Source organism: Salvelinus alpinus, chromosome 22 (genome assembly GCF_045679555.1).
Source record: "Salvelinus alpinus chromosome 22, SLU_Salpinus.1, whole genome shotgun sequence".
Lineage (NCBI taxonomy): Eukaryota > Metazoa > Chordata > Actinopteri > Salmoniformes > Salmonidae > Salvelinus > Salvelinus alpinus.
Genome location: NC_092107.1, coordinates 13,645,631 through 13,662,995, shown reverse-complemented (window position 1 = coordinate 13,662,995; position 17,365 = coordinate 13,645,631). Strand labels below are relative to the sequence as shown.

The window sequence follows — 17,365 nt, the reverse complement described above, 5'->3', positions numbered from 1 at the left end:
GAACAGTTCTTGTGCTGACATTGCTTCCAGATGCAGTGTGGAACTCAATAGTGAGTGTTGCAACCGAGGACAGACGATTTTTACACGCTTCAGCGTCGGCAGTCCCGTTCTGTGAGCTTGTATGGCATACCACTTTGCAGCTGAGCCGTTGTTGCTCCTAGATGTTTCCACTTCACAATAACAGCACTTACAGTTAACTGGGCAGCTCTAGCAGGGCAGAAATTTGACGAACTGACTTATTGGAAAGGAGGCATCCTATGACGGTGTCACGTTGAAAGTCACTGAGTTCTTCAGTACGGGCCATTCTACTGCCAATGTTTGTCTATGGAGATTGCATGGCCATGTGCTCGATTTTATACATCTGTCAGCCACAAGTGTGGCTGAAATAGGCAAATCCACTAATTTGAAAGGGTGTCCACATACTTTATTCCATGGTCATTCGTAACTTTATTCAATGCATTCATTTGGTCAGGGCGTCCTCGTGCATTTCATTGTTAAATCTTATCATTGCATATTTATGCCCATGCTTCAGCCTATTTATTTATAGCCACTATGCTGCATCAGTTGGGCTACAAGTGATAATGCTTATTACTAAATAACACAACTGCCTGATAATATGGACCAATATATGATATTGAGCTCATTTATAGAGGGGATGTATTTATTTTAAATGGTGTCATTATCATTTACATTTTTATTCATTTTGGAGTAGAAAATTCTATGTCAGAAATGTCCAAAGTAATCAGCCTCTCTGATTCCAGGTTGTCCAACACAAGACTTGTATAATTTTATTAATGATATAAACTTCAGCCTAATTAGACCTGATTTCCTATAAGACCTCATTTGCGACGATGTCTTGTCTATATATCGTTGTCAAAACAAGTCCGAGGCGCTGTGTGCTAATGGTTAGTTCTGGTGAGCGATTGGATAGCATGCACTGCAGCACACTGGGCAGCTGTGCTTCAGATAATTTGATTACTGCCAGGGGTGATTAGACTGCGCTAGGCAGTGGTTTCATGTGGGCATGAATGTAATCCAAACCCAACCTTTATGTAAATCGTGATGATCTCAGTTACACAAATCTCACAGAAATTAGCCTACTTACACTTTTTAGTCAATTTTAGCATTGGAATAAATGTTTCTGACTAATATCAATGCCACATAGGCCGTTTTCAACCAGAGAAGTTGATTTTTGCCTTCAGTTGTTTTTATTTAAAGTAATACATACAAATATTGGTAGTTTTGAGTTTTGATTGGGCTATATTGACTAAAATATCAGCAAAGTGTTGGATGTACAGCTATCTCTTTTAAAATGCCCCAGACCCCCTTACAGGGTGTTGACCTTGGAATCCACATCCATACCCACACATACAGTCAAATTGTACAATCGGCCCCGGCCTTTTGGGAGCCCTAAGCGAGATTTGGTTGGTAGGCACCTGTACTTTGCGGGCAAAACATTTGACTGGCCCCCTGTCTTGATGGCAGAGAGAAACATTTTAGTTTTACAGTTAATTTCCTGCAATTCTACACATTTTGCCAAGGAGCTTAGAGAAAATGTTGCAGTTTTAAAGCAAGTTTTCTGCAGTTCTACACATTTTGCCATGTGGCGGAAGAGAATGTTTTACAATTTTGTAACTAATGTCATGCAATTCTACTAATTTTGCCATGGGCTGGAGAGCAGTTTTAAAGCAGGTTTTTTGCAGTTATAAAGCAAATTTCCTGCAATTCTACACATTTTGCCATTACTTGTGCCATGTTAATATGATGTCTGAGTGAGGGGGACTAACAAAATCAATGGGGGCCCCCTGGAGGTCAGGCCCTCTTGACATGCCCGTCGTGCTAATTGAGTGGCGGACATAACAACAGAAAAACTACTGATAGACAACCACATTTCGAAATTGCACCCTGTGTTTTCTACTTTTCTAACTCTCAACAGTATATTTAATTATTTATTTATTATTCATATTTTTGGTCGTGGGCCCCGTTTTTGGAAATTGATCATCAGGCCTACAAAAGGTGGGCCAACCCTGCTTTATGGTCAGAGTGGGATCTCTGGTACTTTTAGAGAAATGGCCCAATTTGTGAGCATTACCACAGAGCTAGGTGTTGTGGTGGAGAAAAAAGGTTTTTTTATCCATTCCCTCTGATTTTAAATCTGTTCCCACTGATTTTTATCCATTGCCTCAGAATTTGTATCCATTCCCTCAGATGTTTTATCTGTTACCTCAGATTTTTTATGAATTTCCTCACTTTTTATTCGAGCCCTCTTCTTCTTATGTAGGCTACCATGACGGTCCTACTTGGCCATAGCATATTGCAGCCTAAATGTAATTCTATTTAGTTAATTACATGTTTCAAATGGTGATGAGCCTATTTCCAGTTTGTGTTTCATTCCCTCATGTTCCCTCATTCCGTCAAGTTCCCATGAAGCTACAGTTGTAGTAGGAAGTTTACATACACCTTAGCCAAATACATTTAAACTCAGTTTTTCACAATTCCTGACATTTAATTCTAGTAAAAATTCCCTGTCTTAGGTCAGTTAGGATCACCACTTTATTTTAAGAATGTGAAATGTCAGAATAATAGTAGAGAGAATGATATATTTAAGCTTTTATTTCTTTCATGACATTCCCAGTGGGTCAGAAGTTTACATACACTCAATTAGTATTTGGTAGCATAGCCTTTAAATTGTTTAACTTGGGTCAAATCTTTTGGATAGCCTTCCACAAGCATCCCACAATAAGTTGGGTGAATTTTGGCCCATTCCTCCTAACACAGCTTGTCTAACTGAATCAGGTTTGTAGGCCTCCTTGCTCGCACACACTTTTTCAGTTCTGCCCACAAATTTTCTATGGGATTGAGGTCAGGGCTTTGTGATGGCCACTCTAATACCTTGACTTTGTTGTCCTTAAGCCATTTTGCCACAACTTTGGACGTATGCTTGGGGTCATTGTCCATTTGAAAGACCCATTTGCGACCAAGCTTTAACTTCCTGACTGATGTCTTGAGATGTTGCTTCAATATATCCACATAATTGTCCTGCATCATGATGCCATCAACTTTGTGAAGTGCACCAGTCCCTCCTACAGCAAAGCACCCCTACAACATGATGCTGCCACCCCTGTGCTACACGGTTGGGATGGTATTCTTCGGCTTGCAAGCTTCCCCCTTTTTCCGCCAGACAAAACAATGGTCATTATGGACAAACAGTTCTGTTTTTGTTTCATCAGACCAGAGGACATTTCTCCAAAAAGTACGATCTTTGTCTCCATGTGCAGTTGCAAACCGTAGTCGGGCTTTTTTATGGTGGTTTTGGAGCAGTGGCTTCTTCCTTGCTGAGTGGCCTTTCAGGTTATGTCGACATAGGACTCGTTTTACTGTGGATATAGATACTTTTGTACCTGTTTCCTCCAGCATCTTCACAAGGTCCTTTGCTGTCGTTCTGGGATTGGTTTGCACTTTTCGCACCAAAGTACGTTCATCTCTAGGAGACAGAACCCGTCTCCTTCCTGAGCGGTATGACGTCTGTGTGGTCCCATGGTGTTTATACTTGCGTATTGTTGTTTGTACAGATGAACGTGGTACCTGCAGGCATTTGGAAATTGCTCCCAAGGATGAACAAGACTTGTGGAGGTCTACTAATTGTTTTTCTGAGGTCTTGGCTGATTTCTTTTCATTTTCCATGATGTCAAGCAAAGATAGTCCTTGAAATACATCCACAGGTACAACTTCAATTGACTCAAATTATGTCAATTAGCCTATCAGAAGCTTCTAAAGCCAAGACATAATTTTCTAGAATTTTCCAAGCTGTTTAAAGGCACAGTCAACTTAGTGTATGTAAACTTCTGACCCACTGGAATTGTGATACAGTGAACTATAAGTGAAATAATCTGTCTGTAAACAATTTTGGGAAAAATTACTTGTGTCATGCACAAAGTAGATGTTCTAACCGACTTGCCAAAACTATAGTTTGTTAACAAGAAATTTGTGGAGTGGTTGAAAAATGAGTTTTAATGACTCCAACCTAAGTGTATGTAAACTTCAGACTTCAACTGTATAGGGGAAAACTGGGCTAAAATGTAACACGAGTTAGATGTAAAAGATAAGCCTACATTATTCAGTCTGTATCAAATCAATAGACTTTCTCACTGTCTATTACCGGAGTGTACTTCTGTCTGGCAGTGATTCACAGCGAATCATGCTACAAAACATGTTGCGGCGGGACATAAGATGCTTGCAAATGGGTTTCGAATTTTGGAATATTGACAAGTAGCAGTTGGGGTGCAAGTGCGCGTCATCTCAATCCTCAGTTTTCCCCAAACAGTGGCAGACTTGAGTGATCACTATCAAACACATCAACAAGTGTGCTTTCAACATAACATTGGTAAAGGTATTGTCTCATGTAAACAAGTCCGAGACTGCGTAATGTGGGCAGGTCTGTCTCACTGTCTGTAGGTTATGTTGTTTGGATAGAGCGCAATCAGCGCAGCTGTTTCTCTGTGCTTAACAATTCTCCCTAGGTGTTCCCACCCCGTGTTAGTGGGCATGATTGAAATCCAAACCCAATCCTCAAATGGATCTAGGAAAGTAATAGCTTCTGTAAATCTCTCAAATCTCCGTTTTGGAAAACACTGACTTTATGACCAAAATTATGCTATTTACACTTTGTAGTCACTTTAATAAAAAAATGTAATCAATGTTTCTGACTAATATCGATGCAACATAGATCTTTTTCAACCAGACAAGTTGTTTTTGGACTTCAACTGCCTTTGAAGTTAATTAGGTATTAGAAATGAGTCATTTCAAAACCATGTATCTATCTCTGCTGCATTCCTAGTTATAAATGATGTGGTTAACTGTATGGATAAAAGGCAACATTCTGCTGCCCTTTTCATTGACTTGTCAAAGGCTTTCGATACCGTTGATCACTCACTGCTAATTCAGAGGCTTTCCTCAATTGGCCTAGACCAGGCTGCATGTAACTGGTTTAAAAATTACTTGACAGATAGAACTCAATGTGTATCTATTGATGGTGTTTAATCAGGTTTCCTGGATATTACGAAAGATATCCCGCAGGGGTCGATTCTGGGTCCTGCACTGTTTACATGAACAATATTGAATATTGTTGTGCATGCTACTGCCCCAATAGTTGACCAGGCTCTATCTGAACTACAGTCTGCTTTCATTGTATTACAGAAAAAAATTTGTGACCTGAAATTAGTATTGAATGCTGATAAAACTAAGTATATGTTTTTCTCTAGAGCGCATAAAAATAAGCTTATGTACTTTGGATGGTGTCCATATTGATCATGGCCCTGCTTACAAATATCTGGGCATCTGCATAGATGACAGCTGTCTTTTAAAAAGCATATCGATGAGTTAGTAAAGACGCTGAGAATAAAAATGGTCTTCTTCTATAGAAATAGGTCCTGCCTCTCGCTAAATAGTAGGACGCAGATTATTTAGTCAACGTTCCTATCGGTCCTAGACTATGGAGACCTGATCTATATGAATGCAGCTGCCACTTCATTAAAGCTGTTAGATGCAGTTTATCACTGCATTCTCCAGCAGAAAGTTGGTTGGCCCTCTTTGATGTCACGTAGGTTGATACGTTGCTATGTTTTCATTTATAAAGCCCTTTTAAAAAAAAGTCCCACTGTACCTAGCATCTTTACTTTAGACATACAAGTTACTACCTCCCGGTCTCAGGGATGGCTAACTCTAGAAGTTCCTTTGGTCTCTAGGGTGTTATGTAAATCACCGTTTAGTTTTCTTGCACCTTATTTGTGGAACAATCTTCAAAATGTTCTTGAATTTGATGTTTTGGTGCCTCTCGTGCAATTCAGAAGGCTGATTGAGGACCTTATTACTGATGAATGTGTTTGTTTTGTATGACCTTGTTTTTCTTTCTGCTTGCATTTTGTGGTCATATTAATGTGTGTATTTTCTGTCATTGATGTAATTCAGGGCTGATCTGTAAAAGAGACCTTGGTCTCAGTATGACTCCCTGATAAATTAAAGGTTAAATGAAATTAAAATAAAATAAATGTAGCCTACTAGCCAAGTGTTGTGAAAGGTAGACTACACAAATAGAATAATATGTTTTTAACATTTACTGTACATAAAGAAGGGGTGGTGGCTTACTGAACTGTTAGAGTTAGACCAATGGTTTAAAGTAATACAGAAAAATATTGGTATTTGAGTTGTGATTGGGGTATATTGACTGAAATATCAAGTGTTGGATTTTCCCTGTAACATTCACCAGAAACAACCATTTCACAGCTACGATATGCTTTAAATAAATGCTCCAGGATCCCCCATTGACCCTGACCCCAAGTTACACCTTTGGTTGGCCTACATAACCCTTTAAATTCTAACCAAACAATGTCCATAATTTGCCCCTTGGCTGTAGTTCAGAGATCAATTTTAGCACTTCAAGATATCACAATAAAAAATTGTATTCAGCGCAATACTGTGTGTCATCACGCGCCTTATTTTGCGCAAGGCACACCTGACCATACTGACAGGTGTAATGTTTTGACAATTATATGTTTATACACTTATTGTTTTTGTTTGTTTTTTGTACCTCCATGTACTGTGAGAAGAGATAATACATTTGGACAAACTATACAAAAACGTATTATATAGATCAGACATAAACAATATATTTTTTTAAAGATATTAGGCTAATGTTCTACATGCAAGGTGAAAGGTCAGCCCATTACTGTGAAAAACGGATTTACCTGTTCTGCACAGGCCTACACATTTAAACAACACAACACTCACACCTTGGCCGATGGCCATATAGAAGGAGTTACTATCGTTGTAACTGTCAGCTCATCATTTCACAGCAAACGACGAGGTGTAACTGGAGCGGCTGTTGAGTTGAATGGAGTTCAACAGGCCCAAAGGTATGGTGATCTATGCACTTTTAGTGATTTTATAGATTTTATAGATTACCGACATATGTTTAAAGCTTTATGTGGTGTAAAAATGTAACGGGTCTCGTTCTTTAAGTATATTCCCCAGTAAAAGTAACAATAATTTCTCATTATCACCAACTCTATAATCTACTCCATTCTGCTTTATGCGTAAATTGGAAACATGTAGATATATGACATTTGAAGCGGTGCACTGTTGTGTAAAGCTCTACAAATATTCGTCTTTTTCGGGTCATGCAGGGGCGTGGTCAAAATAAACCTGTTGTCACTCAACATGCATAATTCAGTTATCTGTCAGTTATTCTACTTAGGACAGACAATATATAGACGTAGTCAATTTGTTTTGTGCGTTATGGCTACAAATGTACTCCATCATTGCATGGGATGGAGTACAGTGTGAGAAATAAGGAAGTGCATTAGATAATATGTTTAAACCATAATATTAATAGACTTTTATGCCATTCATACATGAACAGTCGGCCTATGCATTTTTGATACTCTGGTTCTCGTTTTTGTATTGTATTTAATATTGTTTGCACCGCAAAAGCCTCAGTCTGTAGGTGATTGGTACAATAGGATACAAGTCTAAGACAACTGAACAAATATTCTAACACATGCAATACAATAACCATTGATTTGTGAATGGAAAATATAATTGTGTATTAATCTATGCTGGTTTGTGTAGTTCCAGGGCCTGTAGATGGAGATGGAGTGGGGGGAGAGGGAGGACGAGTGGTCCTGAGCCCGCTGGAGGAGATCCAGCCTGGGAGGAGTGAATGGGTGCTTGCAGAGCATGGAGGGTTAGGAGGGCTGTCTGCCGCCGACACCACTAACGCAGCCAAGACGGAGCCCAAAGGCCCTGCAGGAGGATCTGGAAAGGTATGTCGGAGAGGGCCAGGTTCAATGGGAGGGCTGGGGAGACAAAGAAAGTAGGCCAAAAATGTTGTGATAGGGGGAGAATATAGTGCACGTTTATATTCATGGTTTAGTCAAAGACTCTACAAGGAAAGCAACAATGGGTCAACTAGTGTGTGCACTAGTGCATGTGTGCAGTATGAAAGCAATAGTATATTTAACATCTATTTTTACTCCGTCATATCCATCTGTAAGTTGTAACAATTACAGTCTCTCTCTCTGTCCTTCAGGTTGACCTGTACTCATTTGACAGCTCCCAGACTTCAGGCAGCGAGGATGAGGTCAAAGGCAAGAAGGAAAAGATAAAGAAGAAGCTAAAGAAGAGGAAAAAGGTGAGTCGCCTAAGTGGTTCCAGTTTTAACATTCCTTACTTGGAATGCATTGCTTACTAGAGCCTCTCAAATTTGGTAAAAGTGACCCGAACGTAAATGCAGTGTCATGTCAGCTCTACACTACTCGTTTCGGGTGTAGTTGCTCCACAGCTGAGGGCTGATTTTCCTATTTGACCTTTATTTAACTAGGCAAGTCAGTTAAGAACAAATTGTTATTTACAATGACAGCCTACACCGGCCAAACCTGGATGACGCTGGGGCAATTGTGCGCCGCCCTACGGGACTCCCAATCACGGTCGGTTGTGATACAGCCTGGAATCAAACCAGGGTCTGTAGTGACGCCTCTAGCACTGAGATGCAGTGCCTTAGACCGCTGTGCCACTCGGGAGCCCAAAAATGTTGATCTCCAAAAACATAGATGTATTTTGTTATTGTGTTTGCAGTAACCTATTGGAGAGTGGCTATCTGTTACCTGTCTGTCATCTCTAAGTATGTTATCTAGAAATATTGTTATTTAATAGTGGGGCATTCTGTAAGACCCTTTCTAAATTCAATAGAGAAGCATATGCATTACATTCACGCATGAAAGGTAAAATAGGAACTAACCAAATAGGGGAGGTATCTACTGACATGTACTTTACTGGTGTCAATTATGCAATAACCTCTTTATTTTTCTTGTACACAGGATTCCAGTTCATCCTCTTCCTCCTCCTCCTCCTCTGACAGCAGCTCTTCAGACAGTGAAGTAAGCTATGCAAATTTCTTAACATGTGACCTGATGTTCATCAGCAACACATCAAGATCTGGGCTTGATTGAGCGTGTATTGTGCAATGGAACAAATAGAAAAGTCACACAAGTGTGAACCCTGCCCATCTGGCAGTCCAGTCCAAAGCTGCCTGTTTGGAATGAGTCACTGAACAAACAGAGAGAGAGAGTACGTTTTGTTTGGATTGGGCTGTGTGTTTAGTTTTAGACAGATATCTTGTTCATGCGAAGCCAAAAGGAGACTTGAATCCCCCAATGAAACAATTAAAGTGAAAGGAAGCCAAATTGCTTTATAGAGAGTGTTTTGGCAAAGATGGTATCTACCCTGAAACCAATCCAATGTTGCTTTAATCCTGGGAATACTCTTGTCAAGCGTATCCAGATTAGGTTCCTTGCCATAGCACACAGCTTTATAAAGTGGATGTAGTATCGTCTTACTATGCCACATTGGGCTGGGCAGTTTTTATTTGATAAAAATGTGACTCATGTAAATTTCTTTATTTAATCTTACTCTTCTCACTTTTAGATGTCCAATCATTTAGATTTGTCTTTCATACAAGGATAAAAATGTGAATCACATTTTTGGGAAATTTGTCTTGGGAAATGAGTGCACCTGTTTATTCGAATATGAAATCAGTGAATTTGTTAAGATTTGCGTTGATTATCGATTGCAGGTACTTTGATGCCACAATAGAAACTCAAACGCCAGCGTTGTACTGGTCTGGAACAACGGCACTATGTTCTGTCGGCGTTAGTAAGCAGGAGACACAGGTTTGCCTGTTTGAGATATGTGGGGTTGAAAGACTAGCTGAAAGACTAAAAGCCACAATGAAACCCGTATGGTAGGCATGCTGTGACCCTCGGGACCCAGATCTAAGATAGGCATAGGAAACACACCCAGTCATAACCTGTTGAGCTGGTGCTCACATGATCAGGAATCAGAGAGGTCCCGTACCACTCTTGTGGTAGGGATTTGCTTACTCTCTGGAATATGATCTGTCAAAACACTCAAACTAGCAATTATGCATAAGGTGGACGTACCTGTATGTGAATGGTGTGTGCGTGTGAATGGTGTGTGGGTGTATGTGCGTGCGTGTGTATAAGTCATTTATTAGTCATGAATAATAAAACGAGGATGGATACCCCTGGGCCGGTTGGAACCTGGTAGAACCCATGCTTGTAGATGCTGACTCGTCATGCTTGTTTATTTCTGTTGAATGACCCTTTTTGTCACGGCAGGTCCTGGAATAAATGTATGTTTACTACCCAATATGCCTTGAAAGGAAAGTACACCCAGTGATCTAAAAGGAGATGTAGCCAATGTTCCGACAGGCGCTTTTGTCCAACCTGTCAGGGTATTGTCTTGTTCTGATATGTTAACGTTAGATGAATGAGTCAAACTCGCTGTGAGTGTAGTAACTTCTGTCTGCAGGATGAGAAGAAGAAGAGGAAGAAGGCAAAGAAAGAAGGCGCTGGGGATATCATAGTACACGGTGTAGCCTTCATACCTGAGCCTGGTGAGTGTTTATGTTTATTTTTGATTTATTTGACCTTTTATTTAACTAGGCAAGACAGTTAAGAACACATTCTTATTTTCAGTGACGGCCTAGGAACAGTGGGTTAACTGCCTTGTTCAGGGGCAGAACGACAGATTTTTACCTTGTCAGCTCGGGGATTCGAAGTCCAACGCTCTAACCACTAGGTTACCTGCCGCCCCATGTGTGTTCGTGCGTGTGTACTGAAAACTACGCACTGTAGTAAATGACTGTCTTTATACACAAATGACCCCACCTTGTAACCAGTGGTGGAAAAAGTACTCAATTTTCATACTTGAGTAAAAGTAAAGATACCTTAATAGAAAATGACTCAAGTAAAAGTGAAAGTCACCCAGTAAAATACTACTTGAGTAAAAGTCTAAAAGTATTTGGTTTTAAATATACTTAAGTATTAAAAGTAAATGTAATTGCTGAAATATACTTACGTATCAAAAGTAAAAGTTTGAATATTTAAAAATTCCTTATTAAGCAAACCAGACGGCATCATTTAATTTTAATTTTTTATTAACGGATAGCCAGAGTCACACTCCAACAGTCAGACATCATTTAAAAACAAAGCATTTGTGTTTAGTGAGTCTGCTAGATCAGGGATGTAGGGATGACCAGGGATGTTCTCTTGGTAAGTGCGTGAATTGGACCATTTTCCGGTCCTGCTAGCCATTCAAAATGTACGAGTACTTTTGGGTGTCAGGGATAATCTATGGAGTAAAAAGTACATTATTGTTTTTAGGAATGTAGTAAAGTAAAAGTTGTCAAAAATATAAATAGTAAAGTAAAGTACAGATACCCCAAAAAACTACTTAAGTAGTACTTTAAAGTATTTTTACTTAAGAACTTTACACCTCTGTTTTTAACCAAACATTACACCTACCTGCCTACTGCTCAAGTGACACATTCACCTCAATTCACATTATATGTATAGACATCATGGTTATGGCACAATTGTTTTATAATAAAGCAATGATGGGAGGAATATGGGTAGGCGAGGGTGTGGTAGGTGTGGTAGGTGGGCAGGTGGGTAATCACAGTCTAAAGAGCATGTATTGATTGCAATTTTACAGTTGATTGTAATTTTGTTGACTGTTGGCGTTTTATCTGACCATGTGCATTGTTTATGTTCAATCAATCATCGTCAAACAGAAACACCACAAAATACACAGAACAATGATACTATTCTAAATATTATATTCTTGTTCACTAAAACATATTGACATGTTGTTTGCAGGGCTTGAAGGCTGCACTGATCTAAACCACGAGGAAACACAGAAAAAGAAGACAGAGGATGTAAGTGGGTTTCATAACTTGTTGTGTCATTTCGTATCATCAGCATGGCCAATTTCCTTTTCCAGGAGTGTGTACAGTAACAAGAAGCGGCAGTAATACTCTATATCGCAGAGTAAGTCCGCGTTTACTTCAATGTTTCCATGGCAGTATTTAGAACATGCATTTTTGTCCCCACCTCATAGAATTCAGGCTCAGACAGTGAAGAGGACAAGAAGATGAAGAGGAAGATGAAGAAGAAGATGAAGAAAGTATGGACAGTACCTCTCCTGTATCAGGTGGTAACGTGTGAAATGTCTCATGAAAGAGGTCCTATTCGATGTTCCTGTTTTCTGTCTCTCAGGATTCCAGCTCCTCTTCTTCATCTTCCAGCTCACCATCCTCTTCATCATCCTCGTCAGACAATGAGGAGGAGAAGGAGAAAAAGAAGACGAAGACCATGAAGAAGAAAAAGGTTTGATTCAACATGACATCAGAGAAATGTGTGGTGCCCATTTTGTCTACACAGCACACTAACTATTTGTTCGGATTATTTTTCAGGATTCCAGCTCCTCATCTTCATCCTCTGATAGCTCGTCATCCTCCTCATCGGACAGCGACAAGGACAAGAAGAAGAAGAAGAAAAAGAAGAAGAAGAAGCAAAAGAAAAAGGTAAGTAAATGTCTCATTGCACCATTGTGGCTAAACAATGTCAAAGTGTTATAAACTGGATATCATTCCTCGACCAAATCAGCAAATCTGACTGAAACCGTACAATATGACCTGACATTATTGTGAAACATTTACCTGACGTCCTGACTCATGGACATTTCTCTTCTAGGATTTTGGCTGTTCCTCCGACAACGAGGCAGACAAAAATAAGGTAATATACAGTACCAGATTAGGAGTTCTAGCGTGTTGGTAGCATGGCAAAAACATTGAAAGCTGTTTTTAAAATGAGTCTAAAGTTACATATGTTCTGTTCTGTTGTCTTTAGGAACAGGGAGAAGAGGGAGACGGACAGGGCAAGGATGAGTACAGCTGTTCTGCTGACGTTTCAGCAGCTGGTATGTCATTTCCTCTTTTAAAATGTCACCACATGTGTTTTCACAGCATGTTGTACATGCAAAGCTATTCTCATTCTCGTCATTGTAAACAGAACATCACATCAGATCTTTCATGTTCATTTATCTAACGTCAATAAACACGTCCACAATGGACGCCTATCTACTTGGTTTCACTGGGCAGAACAAATGGCAACAAGAAATGATGACCAAACCCATGTATCTCTGCAGGCGAGGAGGGCGCCGGACTGGAGGGCACCCTGGGACAGAAATCAGGTCAAGGAAAAAAGAAGGAAGATGAGAAGAAGAAAGACAAGAATAACAAGAGAGACAAAAAAAAGGACAAGGTGAGGTCATCGAGGTGCATGACAACATGACCTTTTGCGAGTTTTAACCTTGAAACATATCACGTACTGAAGCGGAAGTGGTCATAATGTGGTCCATCAATGGTCATAATAAGCATTATGCATCTCTTAACCTATATCAACTGTTAAACTCTGAGCGGTTGTTTTGGACCCAGTACAGTGTCGGCTCAGCCTAAGTGGTACGCACTCCGTGGAAAGAGCAGGTGTTCCTAATGTTTTGTACACTCAGTGTGTATTTATTTTGCTTTTCCTTGCCTGCTGTTGCTCTGGCTCTGTAATAGTCAATTTGTTAATGTACACCCGTATCAGAAGCCCACGGTTATTACCTTTCTAACAGTACTAAGCGTGTGTTTGTAAGACTTATAGTTTTGAAATCGAAATGTATCTAATGAAGGTAGTTTACAATATATGTGTCGCTTAGAAAATGTCAGCAGAGAGCGTCAGAGATTTAACAGGTTAAAGTTTCAAAGGACATCAACATCTCACTCTTTCTCTGGGCTCTGTGTCAGAGTGATGGTGATGACAAGGTCAACACAAACATATCTACAGACAGACACTCCTCTCCTCAATTTGAATTTAAACTCTCTGTATCCACTGAACGACTGTGTCTGTTGTAATACCCTCTCCCCTATCACAGTGCAAGAAAGGCAAAGGAAAGGAGGGTGGTGCATCAGCTGAATGGATTTGTAAGTAAATCAAAAAAGAATTGTCTCAGAAGAGATATGGAGATTATGAAGGGGAAATCTTGAGGATGATAAAGTCTTCCTTCCCGTGACCAAAGGTGGTGGAGATTTTCCTGAAGGGATGGAAGCTGGAAATATGAGTGATGACGAGAGAGACGGAGGCAAGAAGAAAGAGAAAGAAAAGAAGAAGAAGTTGAAGAAAAAGAGGAAGGTACTCAACTCAGTTCCCATTGGCTCCCTGTGCTACAGTACAGACAACCTTTCCCACAAGTATTTAGCTGAGCTGTGTTATTCTGCCCTAGGACTTGAGCTCCTCTCCAAAAGTGTAATGAGCTCATGTATTTAATTAAGTAATATAGCTGTAATTAACCTACTGAGTGTTTTTTCAATTGAAGAACTTTGGCTGTTCATCATCCTCTTCATCCTCGGATAGCTCTTCCTCTTCAGACAGCGAAGACGACAAAAAGAAGGTAAAAAATAACATGAAGAAGAAATCTGAGGTTTGTGGTTCCAAACTAGCAACTACATTGTTTACTATGGTATTGTTGGATGGTCCACACCATCCCAATATGACTGACGGATTGGACACTCTGTCTTTGCCACAGGATTCCAGTTCTTCATCTTCCTCCTCCTATTCTGATAGCGAGGAGGAAAAGAAAAAGAAGGTGAGAAATCCATGTGTTGTATGATTTAACACAAAACAAGCGTATTGTTTGTGTTGACTCACTATTGACTGTGGTAACTTCTGGATCACAATAAAACTGTGTAACACCATAACTAAAACTATGGCCATCTATAGCCCTATGACAGACATCTGTCCTAGAAAGATGTTAAGTACTTCATAGTGACCTGCTTTTTGTTGTTGTCCCTCAGGATTCTAGTTCTTCATCCTCTGACAGCTCCTCATCTTCCTCCACTGACAGTGATGACGATGAAGAAGAAGAAAAAGAAGATGAAAAAGGTAAGTGCAGCAATGAAATGTTGTATGTCCATATTTCCCAAGCTACTACATATTGCCCAAGCTACTCCATATTGCCCTAGCTACTCCATATTGCCCTAGCTACTCCATATTGCCCTAGCTACTCCATATTGCCCTAGCTACTCCATATTGCCCAAGCTACTCCATATTGCCCTAGCTACTCCATATTGCCCAAGCTACTCCATATTGCCCTAGCTACTCCATATTGCCCTAGCTACTCCATATTGCCCTAGCTACTCCATATTGCCCAAGCTACTCCATATTGCCCTAGCTACTCCATATTGCCCTAGCTACTCCATATTGCCCTAGCTACTCCATATTGCCCTAGCTACTCCATATTGCCCTAGCTACTCCATATTGCCCAAGCTACTCCATATTGCCCTAGCTACTCCATATTGCCCAAGCTACTCCATATTGCCCTAGCTACTCCATATTGCCCTAGCTACTCCATATTGCCCTAGCTACTCCATATTGCCCTAGCTACTCCATATTGCCCTAGCTACTCCATATTGCCCTAGCTACTCCATATTGCCCTAGCTACTCCATATTGCCCTAGCTACTCCATATTGCATCCCCTTTGGCTCTATCTCCCAGCATTACAGCACGGAAGGAAAGGCAGACATGTTACAAATCGTCTTCTTCTTTGGAAAACACAGGATAGATGTCTGATTTAAAGTTTTGTCTGTTTCAGGATTCCAGCTCTGATTCAGATAGCGAGAAAGACAAGAAGAAGAAGAGGAAGAAGAAGAGGAAGAAAACGGTGAGTGCCGATGCATACAGGTGTTATTTTGAGAAACCCAGTGTGCAGGGTTATGGTTAGAAGCCCACTGGTAAGTGAATTCATTACACTCTCATTTTGTTTTGGGGGGGGGGGGGGGGCAGGATTATAATTGAAATAACTGTTCATTTGAGATATCTAATGACAACTGAATGAGCTGAATATTTCTTATGTGTGTCCAGGACTCATCTGACAGCGAGGATGATAAGAAGAAGAAGAAGGTATGTTTTTTAATTGACTGTCTTGGAGAGTGATCCACAAACTAACAACAGTAACTATCAGAATGTGACTGTGGATCGTTCCTCCTGTGTACCCAGGACTCTTGTTCAGACAGCTAGGAAGATAAGAAAAAGAAGAAGGGTAAGAAGAAGAAAGACAAGAAGAGGAAAAAGGTCAGTTATTTATGGGCCCCGCTATGAGTTTTGAGCCCAGTGCACATAGTTGAGGCTAATAATAGAAGATTGCTATGGATCACCATATACTGTATTTTATGTGTGTCTAGGACGACTCCCCGTCTGGAAGTGATGATGATAAGAAGAAGAAGAAGAAGAAGAAGGGGCAGAAGAAGAAGAAAGAAAAGGTAAGTCCCCATAAAAGTAAATGTTATTTGGCGATGAACAACAGTGAGGTGAACACTGGAATCTGACGGACCATGTCCTCTGTTTGCCCTGTAGGGCTCCTCTTCTGGAAGTGGTGATGATGATGAGGAGAAGAAAAAGAAGAAAGACAAGAAGGTAAGTACCAAGAAAGTAAATGTTATTTGGAGATGCACTTGATCCTGAGTTGAACACTGTCTTTCCTCCGGACGTGAGAAGGACAAGAAGACGATAGAAAAAGTTAGGGAAATTCCTGGTAGACTTTTGTTGTGTATACAAACAAACATGTGACACAAAAATAGCTTAGAAACTCATTCCCCTTAAATGTACATTGGTCATTTTTTTGTTGTAGGACTCCCATTCCGATGTTGAGGGAGAATCTAAGAAAAAACAGAAGAAAGATGACAACAAGAAAGACGTAGGTACCAGGTAGTGAATATTGGAATTCTATGCAAAGAGAAAGCCAAACCCTCAAGGTTTTCCCTGGTGTAGTCCAATCATCTCCTCAATGTCTCAGCTCTAAAGCAGGTATTTAGGACAGCTTTGAAGTAAAAGCCACTCATTAGGTGCGAGTCTGCCATTCTAATAACATCCCCTTTATTCCCTTTTAGGATGGACCTGAGAATGAAAAGTGTGGAGAGCTGAAAAAGGAGGGGAAACGTGCAGGTGGCTTGGTGATGGGAGGAGGGTGCATGGATACAAAACCATCTGACGAGGGATCAGCTGTTCCTCCAATACCCACCCTGAAGTTGGAATCCTGGGGGCTGTTGGCGGACGCCAGAGCCAACACTCGCCATGTGTTCCTTTATAGCTCCTCATCCTCTCTCAGTCCCAGGGATATCAGCCCCTCCTGCCTCCACTCAGTCCCATGGAGGCCCTGATGGGGAACCCAGCCAAGACCAGTGACCGTGACCCACTGACCGGGAGAGGACCAGCCAGCGGCAGAACCACACTGCTCAAATCCATTGATCTGTTCAGGGCCCTAAGCCTTATCGGCCTTAATTAACATGGAGATAACATGGAGATAGGTCAAGATGATTCATGCTCATTACAATCAGGTGTACAGGCTGAAAAGTGATCAAATGTAGAACATTCTGTCAGAAATAAAGAAATCACGTCAATAGGTACAA

At 40.5% G+C, this 17,365-nt stretch overlaps 1 protein-coding gene across 3 annotated transcripts; it reads left to right on the top strand.

Annotated features, from left to right (window-relative positions):
• Positions 1-6,632: 6,632 nt before the first annotated feature.
• LOC139549032 (uncharacterized) lies at positions 6,633-17,365 on the top strand. Of its 3 annotated transcripts, none has more exons than XM_071359086.1 (24): positions 6,633-6,911; positions 7,627-7,820; positions 8,087-8,188; positions 8,874-8,933; positions 10,387-10,471; positions 11,736-11,794; positions 11,977-12,042; positions 12,135-12,245; positions 12,332-12,442; positions 12,612-12,653; positions 12,768-12,837; positions 13,066-13,181; positions 13,837-13,885; positions 13,981-14,093; positions 14,278-14,352; positions 14,488-14,547; positions 14,756-14,843; positions 15,553-15,621; positions 15,822-15,860; positions 15,957-16,031; positions 16,142-16,219; positions 16,314-16,373; positions 16,588-16,653; positions 16,847-17,365. In XM_071359086.1, the coding sequence occupies exons 1-18, from the start codon at positions 6,890-6,892 to the stop codon at positions 15,564-15,566; spliced, it is 1,437 nt and encodes a 478-aa protein (XP_071215187.1). In that variant the 5' UTR covers positions 6,633-6,889; the 3' UTR covers positions 15,567-15,621; positions 15,822-15,860; positions 15,957-16,031; positions 16,142-16,219; positions 16,314-16,373; positions 16,588-16,653; positions 16,847-17,365. The 3 variants fall into 3 exon arrangements, with proteins under 3 accessions (XP_071215187.1, XP_071215189.1, XP_071215188.1); XM_071359088.1 differs by having other exon boundaries at positions 16,588-16,664; XM_071359087.1 differs by lacking the exon at positions 15,822-15,860.